The 25,358-nt window shown below is 43.9% G+C and overlaps 1 protein-coding gene across 12 annotated transcripts in view; it reads right to left on the bottom strand.

The window, feature by feature from the left end:
* The window catches only part of DAB2IP (DAB2 interacting protein), a 1,475,985-nt gene that overhangs the window by 158,199 nt on the left and 1,292,428 nt on the right, over window positions 1–25,358 (bottom strand). For all 12 annotated transcript variants that reach the window (XM_078641853.1, XM_078641861.1, XM_078641852.1 and 9 more), the window contains 2 exons: window positions 15,636–15,872; window positions 785–986 (listed from right to left, as the gene is read on the bottom strand). In XM_078641853.1, coding sequence (XP_078497979.1) covers window positions 785–986; window positions 15,636–15,872 — 439 coding nt within the window. The remainder of the gene's footprint in view (window positions 1–784; window positions 987–15,635; window positions 15,873–25,358) is intronic.

A 25,358-nucleotide genomic window follows, 5' to 3' on the forward strand; every position in this document is an offset into this window, starting at 1 on the left:
CATACATTCATGCTTTTCAGGGATGCTGCTCTCTGCCCACAACACTCTTAGTGCATATTGTTCCCATGCCCTCTCTGTGTGGTTGCAAACTGGGCACATGCATTGAAATTTACGCCTGTCCAATGCCGCTTGGAGATTTCAAAAATATGCAAAAGCATCTTTTTTTCACCTTCCGCACTGGTTTTACATATGTAGGTTGAGAAATGTGTTTGTGGACCTTTTTCTCCATGAAGGAGATATGCAGAATCGCAGGCCTCATGAAATAAACATGGATGCCATCCTTGGGTACCATCTCATCCACAACCTTTGAAGAGTGGCTGGTTCAGCCCTCCTGTGCAGTCACTGCAGGCTGCTCAATTATTGTACAAGGACATATTCGAGGGGGATCAATATTTTTCTACCAAATCTGTTTGCGGCTGACATTGTGTTCCTGACACAATTTGTCTACACGTGCTTTCTCGGCCAAGAGTCCAATGTTCATTCATTTGTAATTAAAACTTTGAAAACATTTGCTTTGGAGCCAGAACACATCAACAGCCTGCAATTGCACACTTGTTAACTATGTCACAGTTATTGATTAAACCACACAGTAGCTGTTCCCACAAACATGGGTCCCCCCCAATAAAGGATACATTCACATGAGCCCCAAAGCCGGTCTTAGACTAGAGCGGTTCATGCTTTCTTCACACACATGTCCTAAGATGTGGCATGGAGGGCTTCAAGGTCTGGACTATCTTTTGTACAGTCAGACTTAAGACCCCTCAGATGATCTTCTAAACCGTACCTGGTCCAGCTGTGATATCACCTCTGACAGTAAGGAGTGCAGGGTCGACAACTCGCGCCCAAGGTCGATGTAGCCCTCGAACCCCGCAGTGTTGGAGATGGTTTCAGGATTGGAGATCTCCAGCAGAAAGCGCTGCATGTTGGTCCATTCGTGCTCGAGGAACTGGTTCATAAAGGACATGTACTCCTCCTTACTACCAAACCTGTGTCAAAGAGGAGGAAACAAGAGAATCAGGAACCACGGACGGGACCAGCGTCAACGAAGGATCAGAAAGATCACAAGATGCCCAGTTTAAAGCACAGAACAGCCAACAAGAAGCAACTCAAGCCAATTTCAGCCACATTTGTGATTAGTTGAGATACTTAATTGTGACCCCTTTACCTCAAGGGCAGATTATTCGATTGCATTTTTACTGCCCGACCCATTTTCCAGACAGCATTTTAGTTTTCCTTTTTAAGTCGAACCTACCAGGTAGGGAAAGACCTATTGTGAGCTTACCAAGAACGTACAGCCGGCTCATTGCTTACCACTGATTGGCTCTGGTATCACTCTCCTCTGCTTGCTTCTTATTCCATGGCATTCCAGGTCTATCTTGCGTTTGTCTCCTCTCCCCCCCCTTCAGAAGAGACTCTTTGTCATTCTCTGAGTGGTCTGTTCATATCCTTCCCATGCTCACATTTTGGGGACTTCTTTTCTTTTTGGTTAAACACCCTAGGAGTGTGCATGTGATGTGCAGGTCTATTCCCTTGTGTTCCATCCAATAGCAACTGGGGCACGCGACCATTCATCCTTTTTGCACATGTTCATGAGGAAACCATTGGCATTTAATTTCCTCTTCCATTCCCTGTGCTTAAATCTCCCCATACTATTTCCTTCACACTCCAAGGGCAGATGTTTAATGCCAATTTTGTTTCTTCCCTTGGTACCCTTTGGAAGCCGCTTTCAGTTGTATTTTTTCACTGACCCGCTGCTCCTCTGCAATGTGTGCCTGTGGCCTCCACTTCCTTCTTTTTATTTGTTGTGTTCTGTTAAAGGACACAATGGAAATTCTCTCATGTACACTGCCGTTGGAATCTTTCCACTTCCTGTTATGAGCCTAGGCAGATGGTCAGTCTGTCTTATGTAGAGGGTGTAGCATTGCATTTAAAGATTTGTGGATGCAAGACATCTGCCAAAAATAGATGTCGACCGTCCTATTTGGAGTGTATGGCAATGTATATATTCGAAACAGGAGGTGGAGGGGATATCACCCAATTTGTGGACAATGCCACACATCAACTAGTCTCGAAAAAAGCCATATATGCAATTACATTAAGAAATTTTGTCATAGTTACCCTTTACCAAGATATTCGTGGAAGGGGCCTATTCTGTAGTATAATCATTTGCGGGGGGTTTACGGTGATGACAAGAATGGTCTCTGCTGGTCAATGCACAGTCGAGAGGTAGTGCCTGGAAACGACCAAAGGCCGGGTAGATTAAGTGAGTTCGTCTGAAAAAATGAACTTTATGCAGAGTATTGTGACTGTATTTTGTGCTTGTGTAGAGCATGTCACTGCTAGAGCAAAGTTTCCCAATCAACGTCCAATCCACCACACACTCACAGATCCGGACACTGGAAATATGGCCATAAGCTTTAAGAAAAGGGAACATGGGTGAGCTACAACAATGGGAAATCCTTGCCAGAGGTTTGCTGGAGCACCTTGGAAGGTTATTTCATATCGCCGACTTTCTGGATGAAGTCAGAGGCATTCTGCGGTCCATCCCTGAATTTGGCTACACGTGTGGTTACGAATCCTATACCATGTCTGAATTTCTTAGATTTTGTTAAAGCAAAAACTAACCCAAAAAAGGAATGGCCCACTTTAGAACAGGCCTGGGCATAGTCCGCAGAGTTTTGTTGTGTGGAACTCCCTGAAGTTACAAAAAACTCTGCAAAGTTCCGTGGTTGGTGAAGTGCAGTGCGAACTGCAGTTTGTGCTCGTATTCCTGCTGCTCAGGTAGAAATTCTACCCGAGCGGCAGCTCGCCCTCGCAAACTTACCGTTCGCGATTGCAAACTTATCGTTCGCGATAACGAGCGTGAAAAAACCACAGCTGCACATCGTGAAGCGGTGGTTTCTGCACTCCGCGAGCTCTGCAGAGTTCGGAGTGCAGAAAACTCTGTGAATGGAGTGAAGTTCACTGCCCAGGCCTACTTTAGAAGACATCACTGCAGGTCTGCTGCCTCTGCACGGTTTACCTGTGCGGTTCAAGGTGGGCTGGGAATAGCTTCTGACTGATTTATGATGAAGCATATCAACATCTCAGGAAACATTTGAGAAAAAAAGACTTAGGGCCACTGTTGAGCTATCTCTCCACCTCTTATGACATCGGCTCATCGACGTTAACTTCTTAATTTTGTCCCTGTTTGCCATTACCACCTCAGCTTTCCTCTTACATGAAGAATGCAATTTCAATGGCAGCCTCACCTTTTTATCTCCTTTCCATAATCCAGTTCACTTCACTGTAAACATATTCATATTCCTAGCTGAATGTAACCATAAACATTGCCGTTAACTTAAACCTAATCCGTACCCTTACTTACCTTTAGTAAATGTATTTCATTTGGGGTTGTAGTAAAGGCAGGGTAAAGGTGATGATGTAAGTGACAAAGAGAAGATGGTGCGTGCAAAAAAGGTAAAACAATGGAATGTTGACAAAATGGTGTTAAATTCCCACCCCTGCTAATGATGGCCTCTTGCAAAACACCCAGAATCAACATGGCGGACGAAGAGGGCGGTCAGTATCAGCCTTGAGATGATTAATGTTCCTCTACATTCTGAAGCATCTCATTGACCTATCTGTGTCAAAGACAAATGATGTCTCCTTACTCCTTAGAGATGCATTGGTTGTTATACTCTGGGTGTCATACAAGGAGGTACAACTAGATACTCTAAATTTAAGAACCCATCAAATAAACCAACCATACCCATACCAACCTTTCAATAATATCCGCTGTGTGATCCGGTGTGTCTAGTAGGGGGAGGTTGGGAAGGTCCTGTAGAGTTCCAGAACTGCCTGGGCAGTTGCATAAACACACCTTCCCTTCCCAACAGCTGATGCAAAGGCATCTAACGCGCTTTCTCATGTCCTAGGGAAGTCGCAAACCCTGCAATCGTCTACAGAAGTAGAATCTCCTCTGGGTCACAGTCTCCAGTTCATCATGGGATAAAGTCTCTACACCGGGTGCCCGCATGCACAACCCCAAAACCGTGTGACAACATGGCAGCACCATGCGAGACTCTAAGTTTGCAAATATTTTCCTGTCTCGTTTCCTAGTCCACCAAAGCCTCTTCTGGCCACACCAACATTCCGAATGATGTAAGTGTCAGCACTTGTCTCATTGTACCTGGGCAGCTACACATCAAATGATAGAGCCCTGTACTTTAACCCTTATTGACTGATGTCACCATTTCTAGCACAATTTCATTGCCACTGTTAAAGTGTGAATTATGCTTATCTGTGGCACATAGTACCAGTGCTGGCGACAGCCTATGCAAGAATAGGAAATCAGAAGTGTCCATCGACGCGTCATCATGGGAGGCGCAACCTTGCACAGCCAAGGCGTCCATCCTTTGTCAGGTCTTTCGCGTCCCTAATTGGCATTCAACTCATGCAGCATGCGATCACCAAGGCTTTTTTTGCAAGCAGGGCAGGTGTGAGCCAGATGTACCAGCAGCTCATGGACCTGCTGAAAAACAATGTCTAACTTCCATTTGTTCTGTGACAAAAAGCAATCAGGGAATGGAACAGGCCGTGCGACAGCAACGGATGCTGGTTCCAGAAAAGGCGGGATTGAAAGGATGCCAAATGTGGGGACGTCAGAGGCTGCTACTCAACTGGGACACTCATATTCTGCTCTGAGTGGAGCACAAGGAAGTTTAGAATTTCACTGGCAACAAATATTGGAGCAAAAATGAACCAAGACATTCATAAATATGAACTATTCACATCATTGAGTCACCGAAAAAGAGCTTCAACACTCCAACAGGGGTAGCAAGCGCTATATAAATGCAAACCTTTTCCCCTCTTCTATCCCTCCACTATCCTTCTCAATCCAAATAACTGACTAACATATCCACCACTCAAATTACTTTCATATTTCACCACTAATCCTTTATTGGTTCCGGAGTAGCGTGCTACTTGCCGACAGTGCGCTTTGACACCTCGTCAAGGGTAGTAAGAGCTGTATAAATGCAATTACAATACAATACATAGGCACTTTTTATCACTTTTAATCCCACGAAGAGCAAAAAAGCTTGCATAGAAAAAGCTAGGACGTTAATGACTTAATAGCATTTAAACTAAAGAATGACGTCCAGTTCTGGCTCGCTGGATGCAGTTTGGACTAACAGCTAGTTGTTTCATTCACCCTCTCTCTGTGTCCCTTACTCTATTCCCTCTGCTTAGCCTTGGACTCCTATGATTCCTGTTGACAATTCTGTCTTCCCTTTTGCTCTCGGAATTATAAAGGGAAATACAGAACTCTTTTGCCTGCCACCAAAAGGGCCACCTGAATATACTTGGTCGCCCAAGATGAGGTACATTGTTTATGACCTCCCTACCTTTCTTTGGTGCCAATTTACCTAACCTCCTCTTCAAAGTCATATGATTTTATTTTGCCCAGGTGTGCTGAGAATTGTATCTTTAAAGCCTCTTTTTAGGACTAGGCTTGAAAGACTGTGATGTCCAATGAGCAGCTGGGAGAATCTCCAACCACATTTAACCAGTTCAGTGCTTGGGGAATCCACTCCACTGGCAGTGTTAGTGAATTTTAAGAATTACAATACCATAATGTTATTTTAATGTAAAATGGAAACACTAAACCCAAAGAAATTTGAACCGTAAGAGAATTTAAAAAGTGTAAATCTTCAATGTAAGTTGCTGTTTTCACTATACAATATTACGCAAAGTTCTTCTACTTAAGCAAAGGGCTAGTTACTCGTGTTTGGTTGGGAGAAAGGAGCGGTTGCATGAAGAATATGATCATTATAAAAAAAACACTAAAAAAACAAAGGTTAAAGTGAAGTTATGGTAACCTGTGGTTATAACAAATTAACATTTATTTTTAAAACCCGTATAAATTCACTTTAAAAAAGTCAAGTAAAGTAATTGTTCCGAATTCTAAGAGCCATTTTGTGTACCATATTAATTACCGTATAAAGCATTTTGATGGGAAGTGCTGATTTGAGCAACTGCTAATAAATGTGGAATGCCCAGCAAATGAAAAGACCACCAAGTTGCCGACACAGGTGGGGAGAGAGGTGGTAGGCAAGGGCACACACAGAAGTGACTTATCAATATATTTATCTGAATCAGACAGGGACAATTGGTTCCAGGTGGAAGGAAGGCTGACATCCTCTGTTTAGGTATATCTTATCTGTAGCATCTTCTCTCCCATGTGATTGGTGGGAAGAGCTAGGCCAGACACTGCTGCCCTGATTGGGGTTTAAAAACACTTTAGAGGTCCATTTTGAACATGGCATTTCAAATTTCCGAGATGGTGAGGACAAGTAATTTCCAACTGCACTTTGCTATAAAGGTCATTCCTTATCTGGATGCAGCTGAAAGAGGGTCACTGTGGAGGTCAAGTGTGCTGCCGAGGTTCCAATATCCTGCATGCTTGGCAGCCAGCATGTGCTATTGTGAGACTTCAGAAGCTGATGGCCAAGGCAGCCATCAAGAAGTAGAAAAGATTGGATATTACTGTGAGGCACTAAGAGTGCATCTGCTCTCAAATGAAGGAGTCAATTGTCCGGCTTGGCTCTTTTGTCAGTCCTGGGCCAGCTCAGACACGGAGATCTAGAAAATTGTTTACATTTCTATCCCTTGGATTTAAAAATGTTAGGTCTTCAGGCTACTCCCCGGTATTCCTTGGAGTTCACATATAATATACCATGCCAACATCAATTCACACAGCAGATCACTGCATGCATAGAAAACATCTAAGGACAAACACTTAGGTAAGCGTCTTCAATTGTGTTAAATGCATTACTGGCCATCACATGCTCAATGTTGACTTTTGAGTGTTTGAGTGAATGAGTGTATTCACTTAGCGCTAAGTTTGCATTAGGCCTTAAATTGAGTTTGTTATGTTATGTTATGTTAATATCATTTATTTTGCGCACAGATGCTCCAGCTAAGGAGCGTCCTGGCGCAGGGAAAAGGTGAACATAACACAACGCTAAAAGGAACAGAAAAGTGAGTATAAGGTGAATTAAAACAGATAAGTTTTCACGGCCCTACGGAATGCTAATAGATCCTCTAACAGGCGGATTTCTAGAGGGAGAGAGTTCCAGAGAGCCGCAGCTCTCACTCGAAAGGAACGACCGCCCATCCGGCTAAGCCTGAAACGCGGGACAACCGCAAGGGATTGCCCAAGAGATCTAAGGGAGCGAGTCGGGACATAGGCGGATACGAGATTATTGAGAATCTCAGGTGCCGACCCTTTTAAGATTTTGAAAGCAAGGCTAAGGGCCTTAAAATGAATTCGACTTTTGATCGGTAACCAATGTAGGGACCGCAAAATATTAGAAGTGGGACAGGACCCTGGCAGACCCACCACTGCTCTCGCAGCCGCGTTCTGTACGCGCTGTAAGCGAACGATCTCAGATTGGTTTACTCACAGCAGGAGCGAGCTGGCATAGTCCAGCCGGGAGATAATCGTCGCTTGAATAACCAACTGTCTTGTCTTGTTGGAGCATCAAAAAATTTGAGCACCGGCCTTAGCCCACGCAGGACACCAAAACAGCATGCCGCCACTCTCTTAGTATGGGTAGTGAAGCAGAGGGTGTGATCTAACCACACTCCCAGGTTTCTAAGTTCCATCACTGGTGTAGGGGCCGGCCCTAACTCAAGAGGCCACCAGCTGTCCCCCCAGCGATCCGCTCCCCTCCCAACGATCATCACCTCAGTTTTCTTCGCCTTCAGCTGGAGACAGTTGTTATTCATCCAGCTGGCCACCTCTTTCAGCCCGTTTTGTCTGTTTAACATGAGCTCTTGATTTCCTACAAACGGGTCTGCAGAATAACGTTCTCTTCTCTTTAGAGTGGAAAATGGACATGGGCCTTTTACTCTGTAGTGCTTCGCTTGAAGGGGAGCTTTCCACTTCTTCACCGCTCACTGCCAATAGCAGCTAGGACATACAACTTTTCCCTGCAGAAACGGCCTTGGCTTTTCTGCACTCACGGGGTTTCAAATATAACATGCACTAACACTTCTAATGCTTTAAATGAAGACACTGTGCTCGCCAAATGATGCCACTTGCCAGCCCAACAGAGGCTTCTGAGCAAGAGGTGCCCCAACGACATCCACAGAGATGCCATGGACTTCAGGGCATATAAACTCCCCCCAAATAATGAGAAGGGGGCGAGAGCCAGGACGAGGAGGACGTTCTGCTCAAAAGGATGAGGTACTAAAAAACATCTGCCTACAGGTGTGGGGGTGTATTACGTGACTACACAATAAGACAGTATAATGCCACATGACTGCAATGAAAATAGGGAGTTTAGACTAATTGACAAGAAAAGTGAGAGGAAGAAAGATTGGGATTTATATTTTCTTTATTCTGACTTTAATTATTGCTGAATTAATTAAAATTATGATAATCCTAATATATTACATATATACCAGATTAGTAGGTAACAAATGCCAATTGTCATAAAATACACAGGGGTGTGTACTGATTCGCGGGTCGGGGCCCCAGGTAAGACTCCATATGCTGCAAGGGATTTTCTGACAGGGCTGTCATATTCCAAACTTTACATTCCTGTGTGTGTGGCCCAAAGGAGGAGGCTGGAAATGCCTGTCTGTTTTGTTCCCAGGCCTTCTCTGTGCAGAGGCAAAGGCTACATGTTTGCCTCTGTGGTGACTGTGTAGCTAAAAGAACGGGTCATGACAAGGCCAAAATACGTATTGAGGCTTTCACTGGCTTATGCTTTCCTCACTACATCTGTGTAAATCTTTCTCCACCATGAAAACAACCGTACCAATGCAAAGCGGTCATCTCGAAAACAATACCACAACAGGCCTCCGCATCCAACATAAGACCATACAAAGGGACCTTTTGGAATCCCTTCTATTGACAATAAAGCATTAGGCAAGGAGACCTGATGTAATTCTTTCACTGCATGGCCACAAAAAACATGTGTTGACCTCCACACCACCAAAATCCCATCACATAAAAAGAGGTACATATATAAAGTAGAATATTTGTGTAATTTCACTGTCACACATTCAAACATGAACATCTACCAAGAACTTCTCACTAACTTCCTACACTAACTACAGCATGAGTGTATTGATCAGAAGACTTTACTTAGGTAGCAAGGGTTATTTCCCTCACAAGAAGGGACCCAATCATGTGGCAGACTTTAAATAGGGTTTTAAATATGCGGACTATTCTTACTTTAAATAAAAGCGATATGATGTGTTTTGTGATCCAATTTCAAACCTCGAAACTACAGAGTAATTGGTCAAACCAAGAGAGTCCTTTTTTATATTATTCATTGAACAAGCATCTCACAATGGCTTTGCCTTTCGTTGTGGTCAATAGCGGATATCTTGAATGACCGGTTTTGAATTGTAGCAACACAAATGTTTCTGTTATCTTTACATGGTCCAATGTTCCTGATAAGAACACCTTTGATAATTAGGGGTCCTACATAAATGCACACTTATGGAAAAGTTAACACATAAGAAGCAATAGAAAGAACAATAGAGGTACACTAAATGCATCTCCTGTACATTTAAAGTTCTTCAACTTCCTTTGCCGTAAATGTGGCAGAGACCAGTACTTTGAAGTAAGACACGAACAACCACTGAACAATGTTATTGCATGCATACCTATTCATAAAAATCTAATAAAAAACACAAAAACGATGTAAAAGTATAAGATACTGCTCAAATGTACATACTATTATTAAGATATCATTAACGTTGATATTGACTCTTCTGTCTGTAGAAAAATCAGGAGTCATCTGAAACCTTTCATCAGAAGTACAGTTAAGCACTCGACATTTTCATTAGGTTATTGGACTGGCCTTTCTCACTAAAGGATTGACACTATTTATTAAGAGCCAAGTATATGATTCACCAGGAGCCACTGTCATCCTTTAGCAAAACTCCACAAACCTATTAATCAAATGTTATATTTGTTACTGGGAGTCCTTTCACTGTGTGCCCAAACATGAATTCCTTAAGAGTTTCTGAGGTGTTCATCTGAATCTTCCCCGGTTCTTCATCGGGAACCTCTAAGGCTCATCATAGAAAGTCCTTGAATGTGTTCATGAGAGCACCAATCTTGATTCTTCATAAGGGTTTCAGGATAGTCCCCATCAAAGGCTCCTTATTTTCGTCCCAATCTTTATCCCCTTGCGTTCTCTCTTATAAGTAGGACTCCCAGCTCAGCTCGTCATGAGTGACGACGCTCGTACGCTCATGACGAGCTGAGCTCGTCATGTAACGCGTTTTAAAAAATAACGCAGCGCACAGCGGGAAAACCGCTAGCGCGCATGCGGTTAATGTGCACTCATGCCCAAACACCTGACTGGCTTCAATGATGTTTACATACTCAGATAATAAATAATGCACTTGTATGAAAATATGTAAATTTTAGTATCAAGGTTGTGTAAATCTACTGCTGTTTAAGTCTCTTTACTAAAACTTTTTTTATCCCACTGCCTGTCAATCCGCACAGCTATTGGCCTGGCAGTTATGACTCACAGCATTTAGAATCACTCAAAAACAACCCAATTTCCGGTTTTATCCACATTTAAAAATAAATACAGATTTGAAAATAAATGTTTTTCTGTCTGTATTTATCTGTAAAAATGGAAAACAGGGAGCCCCACTTATAAGGCTCTATAGACCGTCTGCAGTTGTAGAGGCAACTATTTATTAGGAGCCTTTGATTATCTTCACACTTTACTCTTCACCCATAAACATTTTCACAGGTACCCCCAATTGCATTAATTGGGAACAGATACAGTACTGCATCTAGAGCTGCTGAAGTTCCTTATTGTGAGCTCTTGAGGCTCATCATAAAAAAAAACTAACATACTTAACCAGGAGACACTCACTCACTTATCAGGTGGCACTGAGTTTCTTGATCTAGAGGCTTTGATGTTCTTGATCAGGAGACACTGAAGTCAATCATCAGGTGATACTGATGTTTCCATTCAACTCAACAAGCACTGACGTTTCTCCTTAGGAGTGACTGGAATGCCATTTCAGGAGACTGTAACCATCTTCATTAGGCGGAAAAGACGTTCTTCATCAAAGGACACTTGAGTTGTTTATCAAGAGTCACTGAAGTTTTCATCAGTAGAACCTAGCATCCTTCTTCCTTAGGAGAAACTTAAATAACTGATCAATAGGCTTTAGTGTTCCTGTACGGGAGACTCCAGATGACTTCAATGTTCTTATTCAAGGTACATGAACTTCCTAACTTTAATGTTGTTTGCCGAGGTATATCAAGATTCTTCATCAAGTGCCACTGAATTTCTTTAGAAGACAGTGAGGGTCTTCTTTAGTAGACCATAATTTCGTTCTTCTATTGGAGAAACTATGGCCGACATTATGAATTGTGGAGTCGTAACTTGGGATGGGATACCACTTCGGGCCATTAGGAGTAGCTGCATATCCCAGGCCCGGTAAGGCAAGTTCTGGAAACACTGGGCACATTTTTAACTGATGCGAACCACATCTGGTAAAAGCTCTCCAAGAACAGGAGCACGGGGTGTGGGCAGGAGCACAACCCAGGTCCCTGACAAGGCCCCCGAGGCACGACTGGAGTAGCAGACAATGCTCCCCTTAGACTGGGTCAAAACTAACTTGATCCCCCATACCTGAAACCCTAACTCCCACTGTATCTTTTTCCGACACGTTCTGCCTGCTCTGAGCATCATGCAACACTGAAGTTCCTATTTAGGTCTCCATAACATTCACCTTCAGTGGACAGTGAACTTCATGAAGTGAAAAAGAATGTCTTCATTGAAGCACACTACTGTTCCTCATGTGCAGAACGTAAGGTCTTCTTCAGGAGCTGGTTAAGTTCTCCTTGAGGAGACCCTAATATTCTTCATCAAAACACACTAAGGTTCTTCATTACTAGACCATAAGGTCTTCAAGAAATATTGGAGTTTCTCATCAGCAGACCATAATGCAATCCTTCAGATGTTGTCCTTCATGGGAGACTACAACTTTCTTTTTTGGGAGACACCACAGAAGATCTTAGTATTCACCAAGAGACATTCAATCTTACTTTTCAGAAAGCACTGATGTTTTAATTATGAGATGTCAACGTTTTCCATCAGTAGAAACTGACGTTTCGCATGAAGAGACTCTGGAGGACTTCAAAAGGAGACACTGTAGAACTTGACTAGGAAAGACTAATGTTCCCCTAAAGGAGACTCTCTATTTGCTAGACCAGAACATTCTTCATCATATGGCAAAGAGTTCCTTCATGAAGTGACACAGACATTCTTCTGAAGAAGGCAATTGTAATGTTTTTCTTAGGGAGACATTAAAGTTACTCATCAATAGACCTTCAAATTCTTCCACAAACAATGAGCATTTTCATCAAAACACAATTTGGTTCCTCTACAGGAGACTAACTTTCTATTTTGAAAGATTCTGCTGGTTATCAAGTGACAATTAAGTTGTTCATCAGGAGACATTAATGTTCTTCCTCAGGTGCCAACAATGTTCCTCTTCAGAAGACATTACTAGTTACCACCGGGCAAAATTACGTTTCTTCATTAAAGCATACTGAAGTTCTTCATCAGAAGACAATGAATTACTTCAGCAGTATACAATTTGTTTTTCTTTAAGACACATTGCAGTTCCTCCTCTGTAGACCATAATAGATGTTTCTGGAAGACAACAATATTTGTTTAGTTCCTCTGTAGGTTTCCTTACTGGACACACCAAAGTTTATCAAGTGACTCTAAAGTTCTTTATAAGGGCACACTAGCGTTCCTTATCAATAGAATTTAACACTTTTCTTTACTACAAATTGAAATTCCTTGTATGTAAACAATGTTTTTCTATTCCTGGCACTGTAGTTGCTCTTTTCTACTGTTGCACTGACTGGAGTGGGAATAGTAATGATGTTTCTCTTCTAGAGACCTTTACATTCATCATCTGAAGTACCTCTGGAAATGTAATTACAAATTCATTCATCAGGAAACCTCTTAATGCTCAAGGTACATTGGCTCATCCAAATACTTTCAGAAAGAATCACAGCATGAATTATTCCTGTTTACTGATAAGAAGCCACATTCAACCCAGTGGGGTACCGTTATTTAGATTTGGAACATAACATTTCATTCGAAAAATGGGTTTTCAAGCATTATTTTAGTCTTCTTTACCAGACGAAAGCATAAAAGTGGTTAGGAAATTATGCCTGATCTCAAAAAACCGCCTATAGAAAAATTAAAATGTATGAACATATTTTGTTACGCACATCCCACTCCATTATTATTCCATTAAAACATCCCAATGCCTATCAAAGTTGCAAATTTAGATTATTTTTTTTATATAAGAGATGCATATTATATTTTCAATATGCAGATAATTGAAAGTGCCTAGGTTGACTCATACAGTTCTTTAAACCAATTAATATAGATGCATTCACAAAGTGAGGGAATCAAAGCATGTCACGTGATACAAATATAGCTCAACAGACTTCCTACATTTTATACATCACCTAATAAACAAACACTAAATCAGTATTGTTGGCATTATAGCATAACATTCAGAGGCTTTTTTAACCTATTGAATGACTGAATTGTTTATTTAGCAGGCACAGGTGCTAACAAAAGCTTACCAGTAGCTTTTGACTGTATTATGTTCTGCATTGCAGGAATAGGGTAAGCACATGAAATTGATGATTGTTGCTAAGCAAGCCAGATGCTAATGGAAGATCAATTTCCCTACCTTGTGGGTGTGCCACATTTACTCTCGGGAACGGATTGTACCAACTGGAAAAGAGCCTCTGCCTATGGAGACTCACATTACCCGAGGCACATCTGTCCTCTTGTAGGTGTATTATTCATTCTAGGAAGTGATACATCAGAGGAAGAGAAAGTGGTTTCATGCACTCCCCAGGATCATACACCCTTTACTAAGAGACCTCCTACCACATCACAGTGGGATTGCATGCCATCATAAGACACAAAGGTGATACCACACTAGTCACCCTAACCAGCTCACAATTTGGAAGGGAGTGCCATGGGGAAGTACCACCACCTCTAAACAAGCATAAGAAAAGTCAGTAGGCTTGACATTTCTATGGCAAGTGGATTGGATATGTGTGTGCCGTACATACGGCAATGCTATCGTACTAAAAGCTGACAAAAACTTTAAAGAAATGGATGGTACAGAAAATAAGGGTTGCCTTAATCTTCGTTGTATCCATTCTTCAGATGCTTTTGCCAGCACACATTCTCCTGAGCAAGAAGCCACTCACCAACTTAATTGTATTGTGAAACAGTCCCTCAAACATTCCAAAGGAGGCAGGTCATCCCCAAACAGCCAATAGAAAATGGTAAGACTAAAATACGTCTGGGTGCTGATCCAAGACATGATTACCAACATCTCAAGCCAATGGCTGGATGTTCCAAAGCACAAGAAACCAATAGCTAAAAGAGACTTACCCAAAGCACCTTAAAGTAAGTGCACAATAGAATGCATTGGACATGAATGGGGTAAGTGTCATATATGTCAGACCTAAAAATGAATGAGTCCCTCAGTAGACAATCCCAGTCCCCACACTGTCAATAAGAAAATGTCAGAGAAACACACCCATCCTACATGGTAAATTAATACATTGGAATGTTGGTAGTTCCATTGAAAACAATGGAGTGCTCCGGGCTTATAATGGCTGGTAGAAGCCTGGAGATCCAACATTCCAATGTTTCTTTAGGCTTCAGGGAGCCTGAGGGGATTCCAATGCCCTTGCGCTCCCTTAAGGCTTTGTTTTATTTGTTTGAACATTCTACCCTCTAGTGGCATAATGTTCTAATAGCCTTGTAGCCCTTCGTAGCTGGGCTATACGGCTATTAAAGTCCCTCTCCCTTGTTAACGCTGGAGAGGGCCTTTAATAGCTGGTATAGCCTGCCACGGCGGGCTATAAGGCTATAACACGCCTCCGAGAGGAAATGCAAGATTTTTGTAGAGTTTAGCGCGGCGGGCCTTGATGTATCATTGGAATGTACATACTTAAGATTAAGGGCGTGATATGTACTCTAACAAAAAACGTCCTCCCACGCTGTGCCATGGATTTAGGGAACAAAAAGCTCTTTTACGACTAGATCAAAGACAAACACTGCTTGGAATCATGTCCATATTTCTGCCATTTTATACTCAATTTATGTCCACCATTGTGCACTTGATTAATGATTAGCCATTTTCAGTATTATTTGCTCAAATAAAAAAATGAATGTTTCTATGCTTTATTGCTTCATCAAATACCTGGCTATGCACGGACTCAGAGGGCGGTAAACACCTGCTTTCCCGCGTAAATCTAAACTCCTTCGCACTTTGAAAGGTAACTCTTCGCCCCTCCTGTCTCTCTGCCTTTAAAACGCTGTCAGCAGGGAGGCTTGCTTTTAAAAAGCTTCTCACACCAGAGGAAGAACATTGGGAGAGGGAATTAAAATTCAACATGACTGATGCTACCAGCGAGAGATAATTGCCTCTGCCGGCTAATTGTTGGTTTCAGATGACGGGAATGGAATAACAACTCGGGCCGAATCCATCAAATCACATCTCTTTGTTGCCTACGAGGAGCTCTCCGGAGAGGCGCTTACTTTGCAAAGTTTGCGAGGTTCTGCGTGACCTTGGCGATCAGGGTCAAAGTGCGCGCCGTGCGGTCGTCGGGGTACTCCTGGAGAAGGTTGAAGAGGGACGGAGACATGATGGCGGGGCACAGGAAGCGGAGGAAGAGGGAGGCGCTGATCAAGCGCTCGCTGATGTCGGGGCGGCCCCGGTTGCTGCACTCCTGTCTCCACGAAGCGAACACCTCTTTCAGTTCCCGCGGGAAGACGCTGCAAAAAAAAGAGGTAGACTTGTGATCAGACAGACACTCGACACAAAGAGAAAGAGCATCGTGTAATTAATCACCAGAGACTCCATGCAGAACTGTCTTGTGTAATTTATGCCGCAGGTGCGCAATTTGCATTAACATCATAATAAACCAGTCAACTTTAAAACCCAAACAATAGTATAACAAAACAAAAAAACAACATTATGTGGGGCGCTTTTAACATGCGGATTTTATTTGTGCATTAACTCTGCTGTGCAGAGCTTTTGTTAAGTCGCGTGTAATTCCCAGGCATTAGCCTGTTCACCGCTCGCGCAGTTTCAGAGGCAAGTCAAGTCAAAGATGCTGTATTCGAGTTTTTCTCATAAAAGCACATACAATCACAAATTTAAAAACAGTCATTAAAAAAGCACTTCAGTTAAGATAAGACTTGGATAACAATCAAATGATTTAAAACGTAAATAGCATTTACAGAATATAGATTTGCAAATAAAAATTTACAAATAAAAATATATAAATAAATAAAATACAGACGAACTTTGGGTACAATAAAAGGCAATCAGCTGCCTAAAAACCTCTGTCTGATAGTCCCTGCCCATCCAAGGAATTTGGCTGTAGCTATTACTAAAGGCAGTAAAGTGCTAGTGCGTATGATTCTTAGAGCTACAACACTACTAGTGGTACCTAGGTACTTGCACACTGGTGATAACCAAATAGGCCTGGGTTCTGCATAGGTCTTACAAGCAAATAGGAATTGGCCAGTTGTTTCCTTACGTGCTCCACAGGCTGGACAATTGCTAATAGATGAACCCCCCCCCCCACCTGCCTGTCAGAGATCTAAGGGGAAGGGCACCTGCTCTAATTTGGAAAAGGAGCTTCCTGTCCCTTGGCGTAGTTATGGCGTCCCAATAAAGTTCTAGGCTGGGATTCAGCTTTGCTTCTAAGAATCTTCCACCCATAGACCAGCGCTAGTACCTCTCCAATTCCGAGCGGCCACATTCTCCCAATAGATTTCCTTTAGGACTTTTTTGGTTGGGAATGAAGCTCCAATCGGGTTATCGCAAAACATTTGAAGACCGAGATCACCCAGCATTGTTCTAAGAACATTCAGCCAGCCAATTTTGTGGAACACGTCCTCTTTAATTATGTCTAGAAACCCCTCAGCATAGTGTAAAAGCTCAGGTGTAGTCCAGAGCCTCCGCCAATATAAGATTGGACGGAGCCTCGCCAGATCGACAACAGCCTTCCTGCCCAGATCGGACCTAAGTGGGAGCAATGGAGTACTTTTAGAGAGACCAGTTATAGTCCGGAAAAACTTATTTTCCGATGTTTGTAATGACTGGCGCTTCTCAAAGCCCCACAGCTCAGCACCATATAGTGCAGAGCCGAGGGCCTTGGCCTCGTACACCTACAATGCCGGTTTAATTGGTTTAGTCCTAGATTTTCTATGCTCTGAACCAAGAGCACCAGCCAATTGTCTATGTCTTAGCACTGCGATATCTATATGCTGGGACCATCTAAGATCATTTGTTACGTGGATACCCATATACGTGAAGGCATTGACTATCTCTAGAGGGCGATCATTCATGACTAGCTTAGATCTAAAACTTCGATGGGGATTAAAAACCATAAGCTTAGTTTTGACCACATTAACTTCTAAGCCATGCTCCCCACAGAATTGGTCAAAAATAGATATTGCACGCTGTAAACCACTCGGAGTCTTTGATAAAATCAAAGTGTCGTCTGCAAACATTAAGATTGGTGTCTTAATACCAGCTAGAGAAGGAGCATCCACATTAGCAGACAGCATAGGAGCCACGACTCCATTAATATACAGGGTGAAGAGCGTGGGAGCCATCGAACACCCTTGCCGGACTCCCCGCTCCACCGGGAAGTCTGCGGTGACCGCTCCCTGCCCCCTCCCCCCCCCACTTAATCTTGGCAAAATTTGCTTCATGCAGCCGCATTAGCATTGACAGTAGTTCTTCTGGTAAACCCAGGTTCTTCAGTACCGACCACAGCTTAGACCTGGGAACCAGGTCAAAGGCAGCCCGCAAATTGACAAAAGCCTGGTACAGGCTGCCCTTGCCCAGTAACACAGTTCTCCACTGCAATAAGGTAAATCGGAAAACCTGATCCACCATACTAGTGGATTTTCGAAACCCCGCTTGAAATGGAGACAGGGCGTTATTCTCCTCAGCCCAGTCCACGAGCTTATTGACAACCGTCCTCCCAATCACCTTTTGAACGGTGTCAATTAGGCTTATGGGCCTATAGTTCCCCGGTTGGGATCGATCTCCTTTCTTAAATACAGGTATTATAACTGCACCTTGCCAAGATGTCGGAACAGGTGCTCCCTGTGCCACTACATTAACAAGATGTACTTACTCCAGCGCCCTTTATCATTAATAAAGAGATCCGCCGGCACCCCGTCTAAGCCTGGGGCTCTACCACTAGTCACTGTACTAAGGGCCATCATTACTTCTTTGCTACTGAAAGAGTTTTCTTTATAATAAACAGGCCTGAAGCCAACCATCTGGTTGCCCGGTTGTGTTTCAGCATACTGGGGCTTGAAATAGTCGACCCAATCCTCCTCAGGTACATTGTTATCGGGAGGGTCGGGTACTCTGCCCCTACCCCACTTTACAATATTCCAAAAGTGCCTGGAGTCTTTTTTCCCACGAGCGTCCTTTAACTCTTGCCAGTGGAGCTCGTCCCACAGTTTCTTAGCTATAAATATACTGTCCTTATACTCTTTTCTAGCGATGCGAACAGCCGTCAATTCTCTTCTCTTGATTGCAGTACCTAAAGCTAAACGGGCAATCCTGCACTGAGTATTATACCACTTTGCCGGCTTGAGGATTTCCCTTCTGTTCTTCTTTACCGGTTTCAAAAAATGATTCCTGATAACAGAAAAGAGGTTCTCATGGATTTTAGTTACATTGTTCATACCGGATATGTTTATATTAGCTTGCTCCAATGCCATAATGGCTCTATCCGCCTCAGCATTAATATTATCCATAGACTGTTGGTTAGACACCACATATGGCCATTTTAACCTACGCATATCATTTGTAGGAACAATCAAAGGGGCACTATCCATCTCAAGAGTCAGGGTCACATTGTCGGGTGTCCACCATTTGTGCTCTACGCACAGCGGATTGTGATCACTTTCAATCCTCCATTTAACTTCCATGTCACAGACTAGTTTCCAAAGTTTCATACTACACAAAACATAATCTATTCTGCTCTTCTGACACCCATTGTCGAAAGTGCATGCCCCAGACTTGTCACTCTTGCCCTCCCGTTTAGTGCTCTTAAACCCCTTTCGAAGCAAATACCATTAAAACAAATAATCTCCTCGGACCAGCGAGTAACAGGATTCAAATCTAGTTTGGGGACCCCCCATTGCCTGCCCTCTTCATCCCCAGCGAAATCATCACAAATGGCCAAAGGTTCGAAGGTACGGTTCAAGTCACCAGCTATAATAATATTGTTGTCCAAAGAATGGGTTTCAAGGAGGGAACCCAAAGCCGCTAAAACTTCTGACCTCCCACCCTTGTTACCCCTGGCATAGACATTGTAAATGTCAAGCCATCCCAGAGGGCCCAAATCCACTTTAATAAGCTGGATATCGTTACTTCCAACATCTACTTCAGAGGCACTCGCGTATTTTTCCCTCGCAAGTGTTGGTTGCCAAAGATTGGGGCGCATTTTGCACCAAGTGGATTCCTCCTTATCTTTCCCAAGTGAGTGGCTCTGGGTCTGTCTCCTGCTGGTGACACCAGAGAATTGAGTACCTAAGCCTATCATAGTAGAATGGGTCAAAATGATCTTTTGCTGGTAGCGCGAGAGGTTTTTGGACTGGAGTGCACACCTTGCTAAGCCTGGCCTTGCCGGTGATGCAATACATATTACACTTGCCTAGCAAAGGCTTTCAAAAGACCAGGTTTTCACACAGGATCCCCAAGCACACACACCATCGGGCTTTCAAAGTTTGTGGCGAATTACAATAACTTTGCGCGTAAAAAAGCAATGGGGCATATTTACAAGCCCCAATCGCCGCTGGGGCGTCACAATTTTTGACGCTCCGTTGGCATAGCTCCATTTCCCTTATTTACAAGGTGGCGCTAAGCCTCCTTGCAAATATGCCCCTTCTGCTGCAGTCCTCTGCTGAAGGGGGGCATGCAATGGATGTTGCTGTCGGTGTTCCACATCTACGAGTAACTTCAAAAGCTAATTTGGATTCAAATCTTCTCTGTAGAGCTGAGTTACAAGCACTTGACTGCAAAAGTGGAATCTGTTGATAAAGCCAAAGAAGGGCATGGAAAAATGGCTCCACGCACCCTAATGGCTTCCCAGTGTCATCCTGACGCAGGACAAGAAACAGTCAGCAAGATCTGTGGGGAAATCCAAAGCTGGCACACTGGCAGACTTGCTATATGGAGCGGGTCTAGGCTTAATTTGTGTAATTTACTTAAAACCTTCAGAAGCAGACCGCTGGCGATACCAGTGGAAAGAGCATGGTCAGTATAATATACCCATTCTATTGCAGAAACCAAGGTCTTGCTTAACAAAGTAACGACCCACCAGGCTCTAAAAAAGGCTCTGAGGAACTGAAATGGAAGCCCTGAACTTCATCCTATGGGAAGCCATTTTGGAAAGGGATAGCAGTCCTCAACCGAAACAGTAAAGGTTATTCACGATGGCAAAAGCCAAAATCATGGAGTGGACATAAATGAAAGAAACACGCGATGGGGGTCAGTGAACCTTTGAGTTCAGCCAGTAGCTCAGAAGTGGAATGGGAGTGAAATGGTTCCAGGGACTCGCTTACTCGTCTTAACCTAATGGTAGTGATAAGTATGTGGTCACTTATTGGATGATCAACAGCCAATCCGTACTCTCAGGGTGGCATGCTTTCTCCACACAACAAAGAAAATAGTTTACAAGAAGCATAAGCTCCTCGAATACCAAACAAATAAAATTCAAAAACAATCTTGCAAGGAACAGAAATAGAGGAAAAAGGCAATTTCACTCATGTAACATTCTTTTTCATTAGAACCCATTTCAACAAGGACTGTTCTGCCACAAGCTCCAGGAAATCCCGCTCTCTTACTCTTTCACTCGTAGAACTGAATATGCTCATGAGTACTGTTCAACCACTGTTAACTGAGAATGTCACGCTAACTATGACGAGGTGCTAGGATAGTGATGACTGCTATATGAGTCATATCAAATAGACTACAATCACATCTAGTGGTCTCAGATGTGTGCACACTTCCCAGAAACTGGATGGTTTTGGGGTTACACTGCAGAGGTTACAAATCCTTAGGTCTTACATGTAAATCCAGTACTTGTATAGTGCACAAATCACCCCAAAAGGGGTATCTCGGCGCTGGGGGCCATTGGGAAGATTAAGCCAGCTACTGCCCAGAGTTGCATGGTGCTGGGCAGACCCCTGCGGCGGGAGCCGGATATCGAACCGTGATCCCCAGCGTCCAGCGTCAGTCGCCCTGGCACCGCATGTGAACAGAGCACAATATAGTGGGGGGAACTCTTTACTTCCTACAGAAATGTGTTTAATGCCTACCTGTGCCCAGTGTCAGCTAACATGTCATTGATTCTAGATGATGCCCAAGGGATCGTTAGCACTATATGTTGGAGGGATGTACCTTCCACTATCTGTTACAACTCATCTCATCCTGTGGGATATTGATGAAACATGTCTATCCGGGGTCATCTATAGGATCAGATTTCTGGATTAAATCTCTTTCAGTCTTTAAATTCTCTGTTCTTTGAAAATCTGCTGATGATGTGTTCTGCGATTGTAATATAACCGCCAACAAAATCACTTGAAGGTTCAATGTGGTATGGTCAGATGTCTACCGCCTGCTACTGGCCAGATAGCTCCCTCTACCAGATTTTGAGCAAGCTTGCCAGTATTTCGCCTGTCTCCTCTATAGCCTCACTCACCCACTCCATCTGTACCTTCGACATTTAGTGGCAGGACTGCTGTCTGATGAGGAAGTAGGAAGTAGGGCTGAGCGGTAGATAGAAAGGCAATACTAGCCCCGGCTCCGAAAAGGTAGAATGTCCCTACCCTCTGCTGGCAACTCTACCACATTTACCTACAACTCTCTGGACTGACTGTACAATACCACTCAACACTGCAGTAGTACCTTCTGTGTGTCTGACATGAGAGGAGCAGGGCCGGACTGGGATCGGAAACCAGCCAAGGCAATTACATCCGACCGACGCCCCACGGTGGGGGGGTTCGGTGTGACGGAAGACTGGTGCTGCGCTTTTGTTACAAGGAGCCGATTTTGCGGCACTGTAAAGGTGGCCCCCAGCAACAAAAACGCCCCACCTCGACCGGTACAAAACCGGCCCCCACCCTTCCAGCCCACTGGAGAAATGCCCTGTGCCCGCTATGGCCAGTCCGGCCCGGGAGAGGAGTGGCATTATTTCTGGCGGCAGTAAGACATTACCTCCAGAATCAAGATTTAGTATGAATGCCTTGAAGAATTTTGAAGACTATTGAGAGTAAAGAAATGCAGCATTCATGCTATAATGACTTATGCATATGGCTGTAGGACATTTATAATACTATAAAGTTTCTAAATATAGCAACCATTGCGAAGCTCTATTACAGTGCTTCAAAGCATTGCACCTCTGCTGTGAAGTGCAGGTGCTTTCCCACTCAAAATAAAAAAGTGCAGGTGCTAAGTCCCTGGCAGAACCGGCTTATTTAACATATTTTATTTATCCGCCCCAAAACTCTGTCTTTTCTGCTGAAATTCAAGTGTTAATACTAGTTCGTCGTGGTTTAAAGAGCTGCTATGGGTGTTAGCTACTTTGTTGTGTTCTTTCAATAAAAAGGCAATATACATATGCTAAAGTTTACAATCCCCATACAAAAGGCTTTTTGTTTGGATAAAGGCCTAAAATAAATGCCATAAAAAATTGCATTCTCCGAATAAACAGTCTTGACAGCTTGCTAATGTCATGGAAAGTCAACAGGGTTTTCTATTGCATTGTTGGCATTTCAGGAAACAACGCCTAGTGCCACACAGAAATGATGTTTTCACGTATTCCGGAAGTACATAAGGTTGACATTTGGGCGCCACATAGGTGCAGTGGCAACTGAGGTACAGAGCCAAAATACTGTAGCACACTGTGCCTCTTCCCAAACTAAGTATAATATTCGGTTTTTACCTTTCCTCGGTTGTTATAAGATTAACACATGGATAATGTTTGGCTTCCGCGGAATGTTCTGGAATTCGGCGGTGTTCATCTGTTTTGTGCGCGTGTTGTTAAGTAAGGGCAGCGCATTAAGGCGATCTCCGAGCACATCGCTCACTCCTGTGTCTGGTGGCAGATAGATTAATAAACACGTAAATCACTGCCTCGTCGGTCAAAGCTGTGACCGCAATGGAGTGATAGACTAACATGCTGGCAGCTGTGCGGGCTGTCTGTGTCTGATGTCTGTCGAACAGGGGGTGAAGGGGATGGGGGATACTGAGGCAAAGAAGCTGGGGCAAACTGCAGGGACAGCCCCTGGTGGCCAACAGCCCTCGGAAGCCCACCTACCCCCTCAGACTATGCCAAAAACATCAGCATCATACTAGACTAATCACTCACCATGAACTGTTAGGTCAACGCCGTCACCTCCAGCTGCTTCAACACCTTCCGCATCCTCCGCAAGACCTTAAAATGGATCCCCCTTGTGTCAAGGAAGACAGTCACTGACACACTCATCACCAGCAGACTGGACTATGGAGACGCACTCTACGCCGGTATCAACAAGTTCCTACTCCGCAAACTCCAGACAATACAGAACACCGCCGCCAGACTCATCCTCGGCATCCCCGGCATAAACACATCAGCTAACGCCTACGTAGACTCCACTGGCTCCCCGTGGAGAAAAGAGTCACCTTCAAAATCCTCACTCACGCCTACAAATGCCAACACAACAACGGACCCAAATACCTCAATGACAGAATCAACTTCCATGTACCCAAAAGAAACGTCAGATCTTCCAACCTCGCACTAGCCGAAACCCCGAGCATTCACAGAGCTAGAACAGGTGAAAGATCCTTCACTCACATTGCAGCCAAGACCGGGAACGAGCTACCGGCAGACATCAGACACACCCCCTCCCTGTACATCTTCAGGAAAACCCTCAAGACCTGGTTCTTCGGCTAAACAGTCATGTGGACCCCCCCTCAGCGCCTTGAGACCCTCATGGGTGAGTAGCGCACTTACAATTCCCCTGATTGATTGATGAGGGTAACAAGAGAGTACACAGATGGGATGGAGAGGAGGGAGAGAGAGATATAACAGATATACAGCGTAGAGAGGAGCGGGGAAGGGTGTGTAGAGAGAAGGAGAAGAGAAAGGAATACAAAACCTACGGTAGTCGGAGAGAACACTATGCAACAGAGTAAAGAGTACAGAGAAGGGTGAAGAGGCAGGGAGAAAAGGAAGGGAAGAGCCCACAGGGTACCAGGAGCGAACTCAGAGATTCACGATAGAGAACAGTTGGGGACCCAAAGGAAGGGAAGAAGAAAAGATACCACAGGGACCAGGAGAGAACACATATGTACTAAGTGGTGGACGACAGACAGAGGACGAAGACAAAGAATCAAGCCACAGGGTGCCTAGAGGGAACGCAGGGCTAAAGGGTGTAATGGCAATGAGAGGGGAGAGAAAGTGCAGTGCACCAGGTGAGAACAGTGAGAGGTAGCGTGGGAGAAAGACGAGTGTGGGATGGAGAAAAAAGGTGGGAGGACAAAGGGAGAAGAGGAAAAAAACTACGCCTGGGTGGAGTTCGCCGAACAAAAACTCTGCCGCGCTACGTGGAGTTTCGAAAACAATGAAGTGTGTTACATCGCGCCATTCACGCTGATTTTTGGCACTGGGTGTTTGTCTCTTGTTGTAAAATCAGAATGAATGGCACCACACGCAGTGCAAGAGGGTGCTGCTTCTTTTTGCTGCTCGAATAGATGTTCTACTCGAGCAGCTTCCTCAACGCAAGTGGAAGGTTTCTCAACACGAGCGGTAACGACCATCCGCTATTGCCTGCAATTTTCCATGCTCGCGCCCACCAACTTCGCATTGGTGAGCACAAGTGAGGAAAAAACTCTGCCCTGCAGAGTTTTTCTGAACTTCACGCTCTACGCAGAGTGGAAAAAACTCTACAAACTCCGCAAGCAGAGTGGAATTTCTCCCCCAGGCCTAGAAAAAACAAAATAGTGGACTCAGTGGTGCTGGAAAAATGTCCACAGTGGGGGTCCTGGCCATTATTATCACCTGATCTAACGTGCCTAGGTGTATATGCTGTCTCAGGATAATGGGAAGCAGATTTTGGGAAGTCTGGTTGGAGAGACGGCTTTCCATCTTGATTCCTTTGGCCCAGTATCTGCGAGCGAGGTAGCCAAAACCTTAGCATTGGTTAAAAGTGGTTCCCCCATGGACCCGGTTCCCATGA

Source organism: Lissotriton helveticus, chromosome 5_1 (assembly GCF_964261635.1).
Source record: "Lissotriton helveticus chromosome 5_1, aLisHel1.1, whole genome shotgun sequence".
NCBI classification, from domain to species: Eukaryota; Metazoa; Chordata; class Amphibia; order Caudata; family Salamandridae; genus Lissotriton; species Lissotriton helveticus.